Source organism: Melanotaenia boesemani, chromosome 6 (assembly GCF_017639745.1).
Source record: "Melanotaenia boesemani isolate fMelBoe1 chromosome 6, fMelBoe1.pri, whole genome shotgun sequence".
NCBI classification, from domain to species: Eukaryota; Metazoa; Chordata; class Actinopteri; order Atheriniformes; family Melanotaeniidae; genus Melanotaenia; species Melanotaenia boesemani.
The window spans coordinates 35,499,169-35,518,417 of record NC_055687.1 but is presented as its reverse complement, the minus strand read 5'-3'; the positions used below and the strand labels follow the sequence as shown (position 1 = coordinate 35,518,417).

The window sequence follows — 19,249 nt, the reverse complement described above, 5'->3', positions numbered from 1 at the left end:
GGGGGGCATTAGAGATTTAATAACGTTTGGTCCACACTAACGAAGAACTCTGACCTGTGGTATCTGTCTGGTGCCAGGTGGAACGATAATGGAGGCCATTATGTTTGTTTCCTTTTAGTGAGTCTATAACTATCAGACCAGGACCCTTGCAGTACTTTTACACCCCCGGGTCTCGATGTCTGCATGGATGACCACTGGCCTCAGCCCGACCCGACAGATGATCATGATAGTGGAGGTTCAGACTCGGTTTGGGGTTTGGGCGAGTTCCTCTGGTCAAACCCCCCCTCCCCACCCCGTTGTTGCTTTAAGCAGTGCGTCCTACCGTCCGACAGGAGGCGTTTCTCCCCCATGGCTGACGCGCAGCGCTGCCAGATGCAAGTGCAGGGAAAGCGGTTCGGCTCTTCCGTGGAAACAAATCAACTTCTTGGTACTGCTCTGGTGACTCCCCTGCTCCAGCTCCGAGGTAAGCTAACTCTCTTCAACTTTATATTTATTTGTTCCAATTAAGTTGCGTCTCTCTGTGGCGCGTCACGTCTATCTGGAATTAGATGGAGACTCGAACAGAATCTTTCTCCTGGCATTTTCTACCCGCTGAAATGCGCGTCTAAAGACCGCTGAGCGTCTATAGCGTCAAGTTGGTCAGTGTAATGTATCTTTTCATGGAAATGTCGCTCCTCATCTGCGTTCTGGAAGCGCGAAGACCTGGATCAGATCCGACAATCCAGCGCCGAGGAGACGTGACCTCCCCAGTCTTTGCTCGACCTCTGCCTAGTGGAACCGCTCACCTTTTCGGGGGTCCTCCTCCTCCTCATCATCATCATCCTTCTCGGTTTTGTCTTGATCCGCTAAATAAATTAGTCACTCGCACAGATGAGACGTGGATTTAAATCCAACAACTGACGGACACATGAGCTGTGAATCAACTTTGTGTGGATGGAGAGGTTAACCTACAGTCCGTTTACAGGCTCCTCTCAGCTCAGTTGGAACGTTTTATGTAAAAACAAGTCACTTTGAGACATCCACACAAATACACGCAGCACCGTGCTTTTGTCTTCATTTTTTGTTCTTTTCTTTTTTCCTTTTTAACCTTCCAGATTGTGCATACCAAAAACCGTCTATGCGCATTTATGCAAAGATAAACAAACAAACAAACAAACGAACAAATAAATAAATAAAACGTGCAGCCTTGGATTTACGGTTTTTAAATATCAGATCAGGGCTCTAAACTCGGAGGGAATTTCTTATCCTCCCACATTAATCTCGTTTTGGTTTAGAAAAACAAAAATCAACTTCTCCAATTAATAGAAATTATTACAAATGAACAATTTAGGTTTTTCTCTAAAATATCAAATTATCAGGTGAGTTCAGTGCCCCGCTTAACCTTTTTCAATCACTAAAACTTGAAGGCTTGAATATTTATTTCCTATACAAAGAGCAGCCGGAGGGGAGTAACCTGGCTGTGGGATGTGGAGGGAACAGTATTTAACCTTTAGACATAAATTGTATTATCATATGGATTTATTTGAAACAGGATTATTAATAAAGCAAATAGTGAGCGGAAGCTGAAAATAACTAACAGGAGCGGATGTGAAGCGAAAATCTGATCAGATTTGAAATACAATCTCTGTCCGTGGTGCTGAAATATCAGGAGAAGCCACTTCCACAGGACTTCCACTACACCAGCAGTGGCCTCCAGGATTTTCCACAACTTGCACCTTAATTATGTATTAGATCACGGATGATATTAAAGCTGAATATATTTATATTTAAGAGCTCAATGTTTTCATTAAATATTTTAAATCAGATTTAGTTGACATCTCCATCAGACGGCAGCTGATTTTATTGAAGATAAACACCTGACCACGTCTGTCTGCTGAAGTTCAGAATGTGAATCTATTAGATTTAGAAATTATGTTCATGTAATTATATCAATCCTTCAGAATGTGAGTGAAACTCTCCGTGAACATTTACACACAGGAGTCACGCAGAAACAGCATGCGTGGACATTCAGGCCGCCACCAAATTCACGTTGTTTTAAAAGCTTTCTGAAAATCTCTACATATCAAAATAGGAGAAATTAGCCAGAAGGACGTTTAGTCCGCGCATTTCGGCTGGAATTCACTGGTTGCTGATAAGAACCGAAGCGGTTCATCTTTCCGAGCCAGATTAAATGAAAATTGAACGCTGTGGGTTCTGATGTAACAGGTTGCAGAGAGGAAAAGTGAAATATAAAAGGGGTAATAATTGAAAAGGAGTGCGGAGAAGCAGCCGAGGCTGAGCGCCAGTCCTGAATCCTCTCCTCGCTCCAGCGATCCGATCAAACACGGGCTATCATTTCACATTTCATGGCTTTTCTTTTCTTTTTTATTTCTTAATTATTTAATTCGTTTTCATAAGGCTGTGAACAGCGCGCTCCTCTGCCGGCGACGGCGACAGAACCGAGGCGAAATCTGAGGGGGAAACCGGGAGAGTCGTCTGGCTGGCCGGCGACGCGAGTTCAGGGGGAAGAGAGGGGGACGGGAAGGTGGGGAAGACGTGTGACAGTCTGAACAGGAGATACAGATCAAAGGGTGATGTGAGACAAGCTGTAGAGGAGAAACATGCCCGATCCGTCCTGTGCACTCTCATTCCACTAGTGTTGGCACGACGTCAGATGCTGTGCGGCAGTGCAGCAGGAGGAGCTCGGACTGGCAGCGCAGCCCGGACCGCCGCTCGGTCACGCTGGATCTGCGCCCTCTCACACTCTTCCATCTCTGCCTTTGTCTTTCAGTAAATGGATATTTTCAAGCTGTTCCCTGCCTAACATGGATGCCCCGCCACCACCTCCAGCATCATCTTCCTCAGCTGAGTCCGAAGGTTGTTTCTTCTTGGCGCAGTGAGCTGGACACGGTGTAATTTTTTTCATGTCTTTTGCCAAATGGATGTGGGGAAAGCGTTACTCAGCCCACCGGTGAAGATCATGCCGTGATCCTGCTGCTGTCCGAATACACATTACAGGGGTTAAAGAGAGAGAGAGAGAAATTCGGGGAATATACCGATTCAGGGATTAAAAATCCTGTGCACCACACAAGCACCATGAAGATCACCTCCCTGCTGATATTCAGGTGCACCGTCAGGCTTCTACTGCTGCTCTTACTCTGTGTGGGATGTTCTCACGCGATGCCACACGTCCTGAGATTTGGTGAGCCACTACTTCTTTCTGCCCGTCTCTCTAAAAGTTTGTGTTTCCTTCTGAAGCGTGTTGCTGCTGCAGACTCACTTTTCCCGCTTGTGTGAAGCAGAAACAGCCGCTGCTGCGAGTGTTCAGATTTATAAGTCTAACAGCACTTTAAATGGAGAGCTGGCACAGACCTAGAGCTGAAAAAGAAAATAAACATGAGGATGAGGAGGCTGTAACTTGTTGCTATGAAATAAACGCACGTAACAGCTTGTTTTCATGTGTTTAGATGCTGTGATTTTAGGTGTGAAGCTGCCACGATGTGTCTGTTGCAGATATGAGTGAGGAAATGGTGTGTTTTTGTAAAATAAGTCAGTGTTTTTATGGGGAATGAGAACCTTGTCTGCCTTGTCCATACATTATAACATTTTATTCATTTGGAAGAAAGATTTAAATCACATTTGATGCTCAATTTGCAGCTAAACAGCTTAAAAATATGAACAAATGGTCATTTATGCAACTCCTTGATACAATGCTTGTACAGGAATTTTCTCACTTGTGTTAGAACCAAATGTTCAATCATTTTATTCACTACAACAGATTTTAATCACTTGAACCACTCCGTAGAAAACACACATATTGTTCAGAAAATAAAAAATAACACACATAAATATTTCCATTAACCTATATCATCAGAAATAGATGTGTTATTATGGAAGATGCACTTTTATGTTAAATAATTAAATTGCTTTTATTTATTTCTATTATTGTTTGAGCTAGAAATGAATATTAATAAAAGATGGGTGGTGATTAAATCTACGATGAGGATTGCTTTAACTCATCAATTCAAACTGAAGAGGTGCAGATTGATTTTTCTGTTGGTGGAAGTGTGCAGCATTGACATCCATATGGAGCAGCATAGATGGCCAGACTGGTGGGATACTGGGAATGCTGTCACTCCTCCCAGCTTACGGTAATTCATCTCTAACTCAGAGTAAGGCTCAGTGATAAATCTTTCCACTTTTGGTCAGATGTCCTGAATCTAATGCTGTCAGGTCTTCAGATGTGAATGGACTTCCTGTTTTATTTAAAGAACATTTCACATGTCCTCTTCGGATCACTGTTAGTGTCTGATCTTTGAACTCTTTAACCTTCTTCCTTCTGGACAGGTAAAGTGGTGACATCATCATTGGTTATATTGTGGATGCATATTAATTTGCTTTTGAACCGAAGGAGACTCAGACTGAGTGGAACCCCTGGAACATTTGCTTGTGACCAGACAACATATCAGGATACAAAGCGCAGCACATTTTAATACAATTTACTTATAATTAACTTTCAAAATAATGCAAAAATAAAATCAGACTTTTTTTTTTATATATAAAGACTTAAACCAGTTTAAGGTTGTGAGGGGGCCAGGAGCCTGTCCCAGCTGCCGTGTGTGATGGTTACCAGTGGATGGAAAAATATGCAAACTCCATCCAGGAAGGAGAAACACTGAGCAGCTTTTACACCTCCACCATAAGCCTCGTTCTTCATAACAGGCTCCAGCAAAAAACACAACCAAATATGAGATTAACCATTAAAACTCCACTAGCTCTCCTGTCAGACTTTCCACCAATCAGAGAGCTCAGATTGACGGTAACGTCCAATCAGGAGCAGTCAAAGATCAACCAGTGAGCAGAAAGTTCTATGTGTGTGTGAAAAGAAGAAAAATAATGCTCCTCTATGGCTGGAATAAAGCCAAGAAGACGTTTCTGATGCACGGTGGCGCCACAAAGCAGCTGAGCTGGAGTTGGTTTAGTGAGGATAGCAGGTAAACAGTAGCAGGAATAACTGGAAATGAGGAAAAAGTGGAAACATGGAAATAGTTTCTGTTGTGTGTTTGTTTCAATAACAATATTTTTCTCCTGAAAGACTTGAGAGAACGATGAGATGAGAAAAGGTTTGGTCACTGTTGATCTGTGTGTTATTTCTACAAAGTTCTGTTAGTAATAAATTCAGCTTTCTTCTTCTGGTCGGCCTTTATGCTGCTATATCTATTCATACATTCATTTTACATCATTTTAGCCTCAGAATCTGACAGCTGAGGCTGGAAACATCATGTCTGATGCTGACTGGTTTAAAAAGGTTGAGGATCTATATGAAGTTTTACATGTAAAAAAGAAACAGGCAGAACAAACAAAGTTTAGAGTTTTAAGAGTTAATAGGTGACCAAAGCTTAACGAAGAAGTTCAGTAACATGATGAAACAATTCAGACTGTGAATATTCAAGCTGATTTTTACACAGTGGTTACCGTGGAGATGAGATTTCAGTAGTTAAGATTATTATTCAACCAGCAGAGATTGAAATAGAACATCAAAGCAACGTTTAGATGATGTGATCGAAGAGCTGAAAACCACCAATAATTTAATACACATAAGTTCATTCTCAGCAGGCACTTTGAAGATAAAGCTTGATGGTGAAAGCAGTGGTTAGTGAAATAGTAAAATGAAACCTACCAGGTCTGGACGGTCTGGCTGGACGTGCTGCAGACAGCAGATTACTCTCTGTAGGAGCTAGAGGACACTTCTACTATTTAGAAAAGTATAATTCATTAAAAGCATTCCAGTCAGGAACATGTGGAATGTCCTGGATTAGTTTGATCATCCAACATCTTCTTTTCTGTGTATCACTGAATAAATGATTTCACGTGTGTGTGATCTCTGCTGGGTGGAGGTTGAGCCAGATACCTTCCTGCTCAGCGTTAGCATGAAGGTCATCGTCTAATGGGCCAGACCTGCTAAATGTTACTGGCTGAATGTAGAAAAACTCCCTCTTTAGAGAGAAATTTCTCCCTGAGAAGCTTGCCTGTCAATAACTGAACAGAACGGTTGACATTATCTTCTGGGCTTTGGGCTGCTTCATGCTCATGAATTGTAAATAAGCAATAAATTTACAGACACGCAAGCTGCTTGGGAAAAATGTGGTTACGGTTGGAGAACATTAGGCATGAAATCGAAAGTAATCATGGCAGGCTTTCTTCAATGAACTAGCTAATTTCCCCATGTTTTCTACCATATTAGGGTATCTGAATGACACTGATTATATTAAACACATCACTCTTTGACAAGAATAATTACAAAAAGCACATCAATGTAAAAGGGAGAGAAAAGTGTCAGAGAGCAAAGTCTGCTTTGTACAGCTAGAAGCAGGTACATGCAGACATGATGCAGTGTGGAGTTGATCTAATGCCAGCAGTTAAGGAGGCAAAATTCTAATAATAAAAGTATTGGCTTATTTTAATAATAGTAGCCTAATATAATCCATATGAACAGGTTTTCCTGTTATAACTGGTAAGAAACCTGACTTCTGACCTTTGAAAGCCTCAGGAAAATGCACAAATTGACCACACCATCTTCCTGCGGAGGGATGCACAGTGAGGGGGTGACAGGGACTCTAATTGTGGCTGCCCAGTGGATTACTTTGAAGGTATAAGGAAGGTTTTGTTCTGATGTGCATTATTGAGGCAGCGGTCTCAGTCTCAGGATGTTCTCAGTCTTTGTCTCTCCATTGTCATGAAACTCACACGTGGCGTATAGGAAACAACAATAACTTATGTGTATGATGAGGATCTAAATCATCCAGTTTTGCACTCAGCCCTGGTGGTGAGCACTGTTACTTCACAGCATGAAGGTTGCTGGCTCAAATCTCTGCCGGGGTCGTTCTGTGTGGCATTCGTTCCTTATCCATGTCCAGGTATTCCTGTTTCCTTCTATGATGTAGACATGGGCAATATCACCAGAAAATGCTATCACAGTAGTCTTCTAAAATATCTTGATAATGATATCACAGATGATATTGATGTCTTTGGCCACACAAGAAGTGACAGCCTCAGCTCGACTTGGCATAAGACGTCCAGAAAAATAAAGCCTCTGCAATTCCTGCTGCTCTAAATTGATTTGTTGTTTACTTGTAATCCCTAATGTCACTCACGCTTTCATCCTACATGCATGTAAGATACCACTCTACCATGTTCTAGATCATAACTCAGAATTCATATATCATCATCTCACCAACCGTCTCCATGGTGATAATTTCTGTCATAAAACCAGATGTGACAACTGAAGTTAAACAGCCGACATTGATGAAGAAACTCTGAAAAAACTGATGATCTGGACAAAAACCGCTTTTTTCTTTTATCATTGAAGTGTGTTTGTGCAGCAGTGATAAAACACCTACAGCAGCATCACCCAAAGTAAACACCTGCTGATAAAATACACCATTGGCTGTTTGTTTTACTTGTTTCTCTTTACTTTTTACATTAGATGAGCACTTTAGTTGTAATAATAAGTTCAATATTTCATAAAATCTAGATCTAAAAATGGTCTTATTTGTGCCCCTTTTCCTGGTCCGTGCTCCTGCCTGCCCCCCCATCAAAAGTTTTCTAGACCCGCCCCTGCTTATCTGAAGTATAAACCATGTCTACCACCAGCCAGCTACTGTGTTAGAGAAGGTCCTGCCAACAACACTTTGGGGTAAATATGTGACGTGTGAAACATGAACAGCTAGTTTCCTTCTTCTCATCTGAACCAGAAACAAACGCAACGAGAGAGAAAAGTTGATCAGCTGATCACCGACAGCCATCATGACTCATAAAACAAACACAGAGACAATCAGAGAGATGCTAGAGCAGATATGTTGGTGCAAAATGCAAGATAAGTTAAAAAACATGCAGGAAAGTGGCCATCTTTTCCATCTCTCCACGTCCCGCCGTCATAATAGAGAAACGATGGATGTATGGGGCTTGTCATGCTGAACATAGGGTAATTGCGTTAAAAATATTAACGCAACTCATATATATATATATATATATACATATATATATATATATTTATATATATATATATGTATATATATATATATACATATATATACATACATATATATGTATATATATATATATGTATGTATATATATATTTACATACATACATATATATATATATATAGTGTCGAGAGACCCCTGGTGTTGTGTTGAAATAAGCACTCATGATGGAGTATGTGTTTCATGGCTTCATGACAGGGATTCTTATTTCAAACACCACACCATGCCTCCTGTGAGCACTTTGGGATGGGGGAGGGGTCTGTGTGCAGCTCATTGAGAAGAATAAGGACGATTTGTGTTTTGACATCAGTCTCCATCAGCCCCCAGTAAGACCTTTAGAAACGGCAGAAGTGTTTGTGTCTTTAGGAACACCATAGCAGAGCGTATTATAGCCAAATTATTTTAATAAGCTCAGTTTTTTGTTGATTACACAGTTTTTTATTGTTAGAAGCTGAAATCAACATTGTGTATGTTGCACGGCTGCACTACGCTCTGCCATGTTTCCTTGTTCACCTGAGCGCCCCTGTGCTGCACAGTTAAATGTCATCATCGCGCTGGAAATGTGTGATCATGTGATATTAAGCTACATTTTCTACTAGTGTAAAAAATCTACTGGTATTATTGCAAACGACATTGCACACCCATCTTTCCATTACGATGGGTAATTTGTGATTCTAAACGGACCCCGGTATGAGTGTAGATCTTTTTTCTTTTTTGTCTTTGTGTTGGTACTGGTACTATCACAGCAGTGGTTGGGATTAATTGGAATAAGTGGGTGTAGAAACCGGATGGATGGAGGTGAATAAGCCCTGTTGGAGGATTCATTCTTGGACTTACTTCCTGTTTAGTATCCCAGGAAAGCTTGTGTTTCTGTATACCATCTCGCTATTATGTGGCTAAATCTTTGGCTTTATTAGTTCTGCATATCTTTGTGAGGCTCCCTTTATTCAGTATTTTCGGTCATGATACATGTAGCCTATTTTAACCTATTTTCCCTGAGGCCCCCTGAACTAACTCACTCACCCCACGTTGAAACCAGGTTTGATTTTATGCTTTCATCAGCCTCTTTGCACCATAAATGACATATTCTGTCTGACTCCTTGAAACACCCAAATGATAAAAAAAAAACTTAATACACGTCTCTGTGTGGACGTGGCCTTCATTTAAGTCACACTGCCTCTGGACAGCCAAAGCCTTGGGGAACCCCTGTGCTCTTTGGGTGCCCTCTTGGGTGTCCAGAGACCCCAGGTTGGGAACCACGGCCTTAGAGCTCCTAAATGGCTGATAGTGGATATCCATGATTATGTTATACAAGACTTTGACAAAGACAGTTTTAGTTCTGTGGTTTGGTCCAAGTCTGGGCTAAAAGACATCAAAACAATAAAGATGAACAACCTTTTTCTATTATTTGAAGTTAGAGATGTTCCTGTAGCTGTTATTACTGATATGTCTAAATGTTTTTGTTTTTTTAGCAGTTTAGTTTTCAGGGTTTGTGCGAAACAGCCTGACAAAGTTCATGTGTTGACTGTTTGCAGACGACATGCTGCTGAAAACACTTTAAAGCAGATTGTAGAGAGAATGTCCAGAGAGTAGGAGGAAGACTGCACACTGAAAATTTAGTTGAGGGAAACCTTATCAACCTTATCTTCCCCAAAATGCTTACTAACGCTTACTAACATTTATTCCCTCTGAAAACGGAGTTTAAAACTGCAGTTCTTTCAATTCTATCAGATGTGCTGCTGGATGATTTGTGGGAATAATAAGTTTCCAGTTTAATATTTGGACAGACATTCTGCTGAACTGTCCTGTGCCTTTCACATCTCCTGTCACACCTCCTAAATTCTCCTAAATGACATTACCAGCAAAACTCTGCTGTGTATGTTGGTTGTAGAAAGGATGATTGCATGAGCCACATATCCAAGTCTACAGATCTGTTTCCAGACAAAACCCAGTCTGGTCTGAATAATGGCCAAACACCCAAAGTACTTATCTAAAACAGGAAAACACACACAGTAGGAATGGTGAAGTAGCTACTAAATGTGGACATGAAAGTCATATGGTGTGAGATTGCTTTTTAACTTCAGCTGCAGTGGCGGAGCCTGAAAATTTTCACTGGGGTGGCCAAGAATGATTTGGTAATATTTTGGGGGCGGCGTACACGTCCCACTCCACGGTGAGTCGGTGTGTAAAGCAAAACTCAGCCGGAACGTCACACAGCTTCCCGGAAAAAAAAGTTGTGAAGTGCAATTTCTCAGTATGGTGATGCTGCTGGGCAGTGACGGCTCCAGAAATGTGCTAAATAAATGTCAGGAAGAGTCAGGAAGAGTCATCGAACGAGTCAGGAAGGCTGAGTTATAGGTTGGAAGGTTACATTGTGCCACTTTAACAACAAGATAACAATGGTGTTAATAATTTTTACTTTATTCCTCCCAATTCAGAAAATCCATCCATCTCTAGGTGTACTAGAGAGCAGTGGGTGGCCATATTTTGTGCCTGGAGAGCAGTTGGGAGGGGTTAAAGGCTTTGCTGTGGTTCACCTCTCTTGGCACACCTGGGGCCATAGCTCTCCAGACCCAAGACCACCCCTGTAAACACAACGCTGCCACTCCCCCAATGTATAGGTTCCACTAAGATTAAGCCTGCACGCTACAATATTTGGCAAGCAGACAGTGGTAGAAGATTAAATAATAGTTTGTGTATCAGTAGCATTTTATGCCAGACTGTACTGAGTTTTACTACTTTGCTGAGATTAGAAGCTCAGCTTAGTTTATGGAGCTCAGCAGCATTATGAGCTCATTCTCTGCATATCATCAGGGACACACAGACACATCATTCATTTTTCTGATCATAGTCTGATCAGTCTGTACATACACACACATAATACACAGTCTCCTCTCTGATATTATAGCTGACCTGTAATTATCTGCAGAGGTGATTCTGGAGTGTCTGGGGCCCCAGGCAACATTTCACCGGGGCCCCTGTGACCAGCGTTCATCACCCTTTTATTATAATATTTTATTTTAATAACATTTTTAATATGTTGTTAGACTTTGTTCCTAACATATTAAATTCCTCAAACCTAACTTTTGGATTCTACCTTTAACTTTCACTATTTTTCTACTGTATTATTTTCAATTTTCATTAATTAAACAGAAGGATCTGTGGTATCTGAGGGGAGGTGAGTGATCTGGACAAACATAAATACTCTTATTTCGCTGAAATCTTGAAAGCTTTACAAACGGTTTGGTTTCTTACAAAAGTTATTAACATGGCTATAATTCTGGATTCTTGAACATGTTGAAATTGCAGCTTTTGTCTTTGAAAAATAACTTAAATGTGCAGCATAGTTGTGTTCTCTGTTAGAAGGCACAGTAAGGGTCATCACTGAAAATTGCTATAAAATCGAGCAAGTTATGGTTATTTATAAAGCGCATGCACCATTAAAACAATGTTATGAGTGAGCGAGCTAACTGTGGCAAGATGGCCGCCAGCGCGGATGTTCGGCCCCATTGGCCAGCGCGGATGAGATGTCTAGCTTTTATTGTAGATGTCTATGTTGCGACCTCTCCACGTTGTCACTGCTCTGTAGCAAGTCAAAGTTGGCACTTGGCGACCCAAGCATTGGCATGGCATGCCTGTTGGCGAGCGGTGCCTCTGATCATTCGTTGATGGGTCACATCTGACAGCTGCCGCTCTGAGGGGATCTCTAACCGTGCCAATGACCTGAAGACACGCAGCTTAAGTGTCTGGAAGCGCCGTCGCAGCGCAGGAATGGTTCCGCATGAAGGAAAGAGAAAAAACAAAAAACTAACAAAAAAAAAAACAAAAAACTGATGACTGTGATGAGGTACTTTGAGTGGCCAGTAGGGTGGCCAGGACTTAGCTGGGGTTGGCCATGGCCACCCCGCCCCTCCACCATTGTTCAGCTGTCAGATATTATAACATATAAGTATTTCAGATCAACTGCAGCAGTTTCAGGCTCATACAGAGGAAGGATCAATAGTTGTGAATGACAGCAAAAAGGGGTTAAATTTAACAACAATTAGTCAATTTATTGGTCATGAATTACATTTCAGACAGAAAAAGTCAGATGGAAGGAGACTGACTGGATCATCTAAGAAAAGAGGTTTTAAATATCATCATCTAAATCCTTGCAGCATGTTAAAGATTCAGCAGAGATGACGATGAAGACCAGAATGAGGATAACTGGATTGGTTAAAAATGTTTATTTGCTCTCTTATGGAGAGAAAAAGCGAGTAGAGTCTTTTGTGTTTGCTTGCTGACGATACAGCTGCAGCTGGCCATGCTAGGCTTAGCGTAACAATGGGTAGACTGGTGGGAAACATACCTGTACAATTAATTTCTTCCATCTTTTCTGCCTCCTTTATTAATGTAATTACCCAAAATAAATTATGCATATGTACACATCTTCAACGGCCATATGTATAATCAGTGAGATTACTAAGAAAGTGTCAGAATCAAGACGTGTTACTGTGTCACTGAGTACATTCACCTGGAACACAGTAGGAAATGGAAACGGCTATTTCCTCCTAAAAGAGAACCACATTACTTTTGGTAAAATACCACTTCGTCTTGGAGTGAGAACAGTAATCCTAGGAATGTATCAATGCTGCCTTTGCTTATTGTTGCAGATTAACTTCATTTTAAACTAATGTTTCTTGGAATAAATGTGATCTTTCTTTCATCTGGGGCCCTGTTTATACTACATTTCCATGCAAAACACTGTGGAAACAAGAGGCCAGAATGCAACAAAACATTAGTTTGTTTAGTGTTTTACTGTCTCAGCATCGTGGCCTCACCTTCACTCTCATCCCACTGACCCAAAACATGTAGCATGCTACAAATGATGTCTAAGACATGTCAGTGAGCTCAAAATCACACGTCTGAAGTGGTCAGTTAGTGACTGGTTTCACTGATCAGCCCAATGCATAAGATTCGGGCTATTTGTTGATCTTTGAGTGTTAACCTTGCCTCAGGCAGGTGTTCTCTGAAGAGACTGAAGAGGGATGACCCTCCTCTGATGGCACTTGGCCATTCCACCATCATAGAATCGGAAAGGAGGACAGACTGGACTGAGACCGCCTTGTTTGGAGGGTTTCACCACCACACAGCGGGCAGTGCAGTGGTTTTGAACTGGTTTTGGACAGATACCATGAGCACCCTTTATACCCAATCATGTTACTGACCTGTTGCCAGGTAACCTGATTAGTTGACAAATGCTCCTCCAGGTGTTTCTGTTTTGTACCAGTTACTTTTCCAGCCTTTTGTTGCTCCTGTTTCAACTCTGTTTGCTGCCATCAGATTCGCTATCAGCTCATATTTTCCATCACACGGTAAAATGTCTCAGTTTCATCATCTGATATGTTGTTTATGTTCTACTGGGGCTACAATTCGAGTTGATTAATTTTATTTACATTTTACACAGAGACCCATCAGACATCAGAACCATCTTCCTTGCTTGAATTAGCGAGATACATTTGAAACAGCGTAAGAAGTCAAGGTTATGGAGCTAGCATTGAAGCTATCATTTTAATTAGCGACACGCTGGCTGTACTGCATCTGACCTCAATCAGATAAAACTAATCTGATTTGATGGAACATCTTAAGAAGGAAATTTCTTAAACAGCAGATAAATTTAAAAGAGGAAATCAATTACACACCAAATCTGTTTCTGAATAAAAACCAGCAGGGCTGAATGTGTATATGCTTGACTTGTTCATGTGAAAACAAGTTCAATTTAATAAAAAAAACATCTCATAAAATAGAAGAACTTTTACTGAAACATACATACATAATACAAACATAGATAATGACCCAAGTTAAGCTGAAAAATGTTCATGAACTTTGTCATAAACCTGCAGATGTGCAGATGAGCAAAAATCTGTTCCCTGTTCTTCCCCTAGAAGATGAAACTATATAGAACCAATAATGCTGAGCACGGGCTTTAAGACTGAAATTCACTGCAACACAACTGGAGCGTTATTATACTGAAGGTCTAGTTTTGTATACTCTGCCAGTTTCAGTTAATGCTTTGCAGGAAAAGCTCTTTCATTCAATAGTGATTTAATACCATTTATTTGAAAACTTGCATATCCATTTTTGTGCAGATTAGCAGCAGGCAGACATAAGATCCTAAAATTTCCCTAACATCTGCAGCTGCATGGTGATCCACCTTCAGAGCTCTAAACCCAGACTCAGCCTGAGTAGCAGTACCTGCATTTAAATGAACACATGCAATTTAGCATGCAAACGAGTATATACATACACACATACATACATACATACATATATATATAGATATAGATATAGATATATCTATCTATCTATCTATCTATCTATCTATCTATCTATCTATCTATCTATCTATCTATCTATCTATCTATCTATCTATCTATCTATCTATCTATCTATCTATCTATCTATCTATCTATCTATCTAGCTATCTATATATATATGTATATATATCTATATATATATGGACATTTTTCACAGTAAAATCCTGATTAATAGAAATGACAGACAATCCTCTAGAAAAGAGTTCAGCCAGACTGAGTGATATATATAAAAGGTCCTTTTTGAAAAAGAGCCAAAAAGGATATAGATTTAATTTTACCGTCCATGTTTTAAACCAGTAGTCATGTCTGTTGAGTTGGAAGGGAGCTGACAACATATCATCCTTTCTTGAGGGTAACTCGGGCTAAATGATGCGCCACTGACTCCTTTTAATACCCCATCATCACAGCAAAACCTCCACCAGCTCTTGCAGATCTTCTTTTTTCTCCTTCCTCTCAGTTTACAGAGATTTCCAGAGAGGGCATTTTACAGACCTTATTTAAACATTAGTGAAGAGCAGTGCTAATGTTTTACGAGGGTGAGCATCCTCAGTGCTTGCTCCCTGACAGCCGTCGGAAATAGGTTGAAATAGGATTCAACAATCCAAAAGCAAGAAGAACTTTTGTGCCTTGGCCCATTTTACTCTAGCTGAACAAATACATGTAGTAATTTTAACTTCAACTGCATTGTGTGGGTGTGTCCTGGTCAGATGAACATGATAATTAGTTTCTTGTTGTTTCTGTTTACTGACATGTAAATGTTCTAAGCGACAGGACTTTGCTTCTGTTGTGGACACCATAGTTCGGGGGTTGGTGGTGGATAATTAGTTGGTTTTATTTTGAATTTCTGCCAGCATCCTACTCACTAGACCTATACAACACTAATCCTACAGTGTTGGATAAGTTTCTAAGTTAGCACAACAACCAAGACACTCTGTCAACTTTGCAGCTTATGTGTTTATTCTTAAACAATAATCTCAATTTCAACATTAAAGTTAAAAATAGGAATGTGTGAAACATAAAATGACACATCCTGTATTTTTTGAGCGTGTTCTCTCTTTGTCCCCTTATATCTGTCTCATTTTCTTGACAAAGCAGAAGAATATTTTATACTTTAGTTTCTAGTGACAGTGTGAATTATCAGCTTTGTTAAATTAAGTTTAGCAGAGCTGGCTTTGTGAGCATTACACTGTGTCTTGGCCCACAGCCAGCAGACTCCTCGTAAATATATTTAAATCAGTGCTAAGCTGCTTAAAATATTCATATTTCACTCAAAGCTAGTTTATAGGAATGGCAAACTATCTCAGGGTGGCAAAATCAGTTACACGGATAAATAAAATATATATATCATTTCACATTTTGAAGGAGAAAAGAAAGCAGGAGCTGGCAGCGCTGGGAAGGCATTAAGCCCCTGTGAACTGTGTGTGTGTGCTTCAGATATGGCTGGCTTTAGATACCATGTCTCTTCTGGCTGAGAGAGGCACGAGGCTGCATGCCCCGGTCCTCTCTGGTTCATATTGCTTGCATGAAAAAGGTTAATACACCATATGAAATGTTTATTTTTTGCATCCTTCCCTGATCTTAAAATAGAGTCTATAAGTTGTCGGATTTAACAAATAAGGCATGTCGTGTATGAGACTGTAATTAGCTGAGTTATAAATGCTGACTGGGCTGAGCTGGAGGTGACTTTAAGTGTGTGCTAACATTGACAGAGATGCTCTGTTCTTCCTGTACTGGAACACACTGAGGACAGAGATGACCATATCCATTCCTGGTATCACTGTGGCGGTAATATGAGCCAGAATGTCTTATGACACGTTGTCCTTCGACTATTATATCCTTGTGGTTTGTCCTGCAAGTCACTGTGTGCCAAGAACTGCATCCTGATATCATGATGACCTTGTGCCCTTGAGGGCAGTGGCTGAAATAAGTAGCACTTTTTCATTTTTCCATTCAGTTTTATCCTGATTCAGTCTCGCTTTTCTAATTCTGGCCCTAATTCTTATGACAGTCTCCAATTTACAGAGCAGTTCTCCTGAGAATATCTTTTCTCTCGTATACTCTTCTACGGGGTCTTCAGTCAGCTGTTCCGGAGGGTAACTTCGAATAAATGATAAAACCATATCAAGTCATGACAGTCACAGAAAAATAGCTTCATTAGACTGATTGATTGTTGGATAGGTTAAAATAAGTACAGTCATCTATATGCTTTTTTTATCTATATGCTTCACTGAGCTGTTTTTATCTGCACATAGGGACTAAACCCAGGTTAGAGCTGACTGGAAACAGTAAAAGACGAGTCAAGTTTGCTTGATTGGGAGCAAAGAAATACAAAACAAGGTTGTTTTAACCCATTAACCTATTTCATCTCCCTATGGTAAAAACTAGCTTGTTGCAAACATTGTTGTATACAATCTGGTACCTGTCATCTGCCCCCTGCTGGATACTTTATGCTCTACAATAATTCTGACATCACATGGTATCACATATCACAAACAGTACATTCATTTTTCTTTTTCAGATCTAAAAGTCTTAATGCTCAGACAATTATTCCTTGGAAAAGGGTTCAAAACAAGGGACCAAAGAAGTGGTGTTTTGCATTTTATGTAAAGTAACTTCAAAGTACAATGTTTGATGAAATGAAAAAACAAAAGAAACAAACAAAAACACTACTTGTCTTCAGTTCAAAGATAAAAGGGACCATACTCAGACTTTTGGAAAAACAAATAAAAAATGTAACAAAAGAAAATTAATAGATTATAGATAATAGTTTAGACAAAAAATGTTGAAGAAAAACAAAAGGACCTTGAGGATAGCTGAGGCCATTAATACATCATTTTAGCGACAACATATCACACAATCAGTTTCACACGTCTCAGGGAATTTACTTTTAACCATTTTATTGCCAGATCTTTTATTTATAAAGCAAAACTTTCACTGACTTAAAAATTTTAATGAAGTTTTGTGGTGATAAACCTGCCTGACTCATCTCTACGGCTCGGTTTAGGTCTGTAACCCCAACAGTAAGTGTTTGTTCTCTCATTACTGTTTCTAACTTTGACCATTTCACTATTGTTGCTGTACTATTTACTGTCATCTCAACTGAAACATCAATTCTTAATATTATCGTCCAAAGAAAAAAAAAAGATGCTGACATATTTTTTTCTTGCTTTTTTCTGAGTGCGAAGTTGAAATGAATAAAGTTAAATTTGCTTTAATGTTAAAGCGAATTTAAAATGAGTTAATTAAAACTAAAGTTTAATTAGTTTAAAACCTTAAAGTGTGCTTTAACAATAGCCTCGTTGTTGCTTCATTATTAATTGGTTGGTCCAACAGTCTCCAGAGGCCAAATTAGTGTTGAGTGCTCAACATAACTGGTTCAATGGTCACTGATGCTACTGTACTAAACAGAAAACATATTATTCAGTTAATAACAGGAGACAGTCCCATCACCTGACAGCTGCGACGTCCAGATGTCTCTTTACCCCGCCTGCTTGGCAGACTGGTGTTAGGAAGCCAGACCTCTGTATATTCTAAGTAAAAGCTTGTGATTAGGAATGGCAGAGAATGCTCTCCCAGTCAATAACTCATTTGGAAGGGGTTATGAATTAGAATGATCTTGCTGAGGGGAAGGTAGACTCCAGCTCATTTCCTGCCTGGAGTTTCTGAAGAATAATAATCCTACAGGAAAATCAATGGCAGGTTGCAGTGCCACAGGGACAAATATCAGCACCGGCTCTTCTCTGCACCGTACAGCTCTTATCTGTCAATTGGCTGAAGTTTTTGCTGATATGCCATAAATCTAATTCTCTAAAACCTCATATTAAAATTTTAGGCCATTTAGATTGCCTTATGGATGGAGAATGATGGCTTCCTTTTCCCAGGGGCTGGGATTATATGTCAATAATGTCCTCAGTGCCAGGGAGGTTCTTTCATTAGCTTGTATTTTTATTGAAGTGTCATCCACATGATGAGTCTGCTGCCAGGTGTCTCAGAAATCCAGCGGTAGTGTGTTTGCTGTGCAGAGGTCTGGTCAGGCTCAGCTCTGGACAGGAGAGGAGGAGGCACGCAGTTCTTAAATGATGATGTACTGCAGATCAGATGAGACCAGAAACTGGTTTTCATTGTGCAGCTCATCTTGACTTCTCAGACAGGATCAGCTGGTCGCTACGTGAACCTGCCAGACTGGGACACACAACCTCCCCGTGGTTCTAGATGGGGAGAGGTCACTGCTTTCTGTAATTCACAATTCATACCTGTGGAAATGTCATTCATGAACACAGACGGGCTTTTCCTCTGCTTTCAGTCACATCTGGAAAGCGTGTGGACAGATTTCAGAAGGAGGCTTTTTTCCATGAGTGCAGCTGCAGAGACGTTAACACGACGTCTGCATCAGTCCTCAGTCACTGTTCACAGGCTCACCAAAACTGTTTGTTTTACTATTATTATAATATCTTTGAAGCATTTTTTGTTAGTTTTTTGTAATGATTATAATGCTGATGTAACATTTCTATTACAGTAGAAAACATTCTGACATATTAGAAATGGTTATGATTGATTCTCTTTGAGTTTTTAGCATTTTAATTTCTTTAATGTTGTACTATCAGTCCTCACTGAACTGTGTTTTTTCCATTAAAGACACACATCATGTAAAGATACTCAAGTTAATTTATGAAATCAGTTCAAATCGACAGTCAGATCGATTCAGATCATTTAGTAAAAAGACTTGAGGAAAATACATATTCAGCAGGTTTGTTACATGATCGTTTGGTGTTATGTGTTTAATGTCCTGTGTTCATATTTAGATATTCTGGTCTAATCTAATGTGAAAGTTGGAACTGAGCCTGGTGGAGGGTACAGGTAGGAAACCCA

At 40.1% G+C, this 19,249-nt stretch overlaps 1 protein-coding gene across 4 annotated transcripts in view; it reads left to right on the top strand.

Annotated features, from left to right (window-relative positions):
* The first annotated feature begins 389 nt into the window (after positions 1-389).
* The window catches only part of grik2 (glutamate receptor, ionotropic, kainate 2), a 294,971-nt gene continuing 276,111 nt past the window's right edge, over positions 390-19,249 (top strand). For 3 of the 4 annotated variants that reach the window (XM_041989097.1, XM_041989095.1, XM_041989099.1), the window contains exons 1-2: positions 390-463; positions 2,771-3,181. In XM_041989097.1, coding sequence (XP_041845031.1) covers positions 3,076-3,181 — 106 coding nt within the window. In that variant the 5' untranslated portion in view covers positions 390-463; positions 2,771-3,075. Of the gene's footprint in view, positions 464-2,617; positions 3,182-19,249 lie in introns of those variants that run through there. The other variant, XM_041989096.1, reaches the window with a different exon arrangement.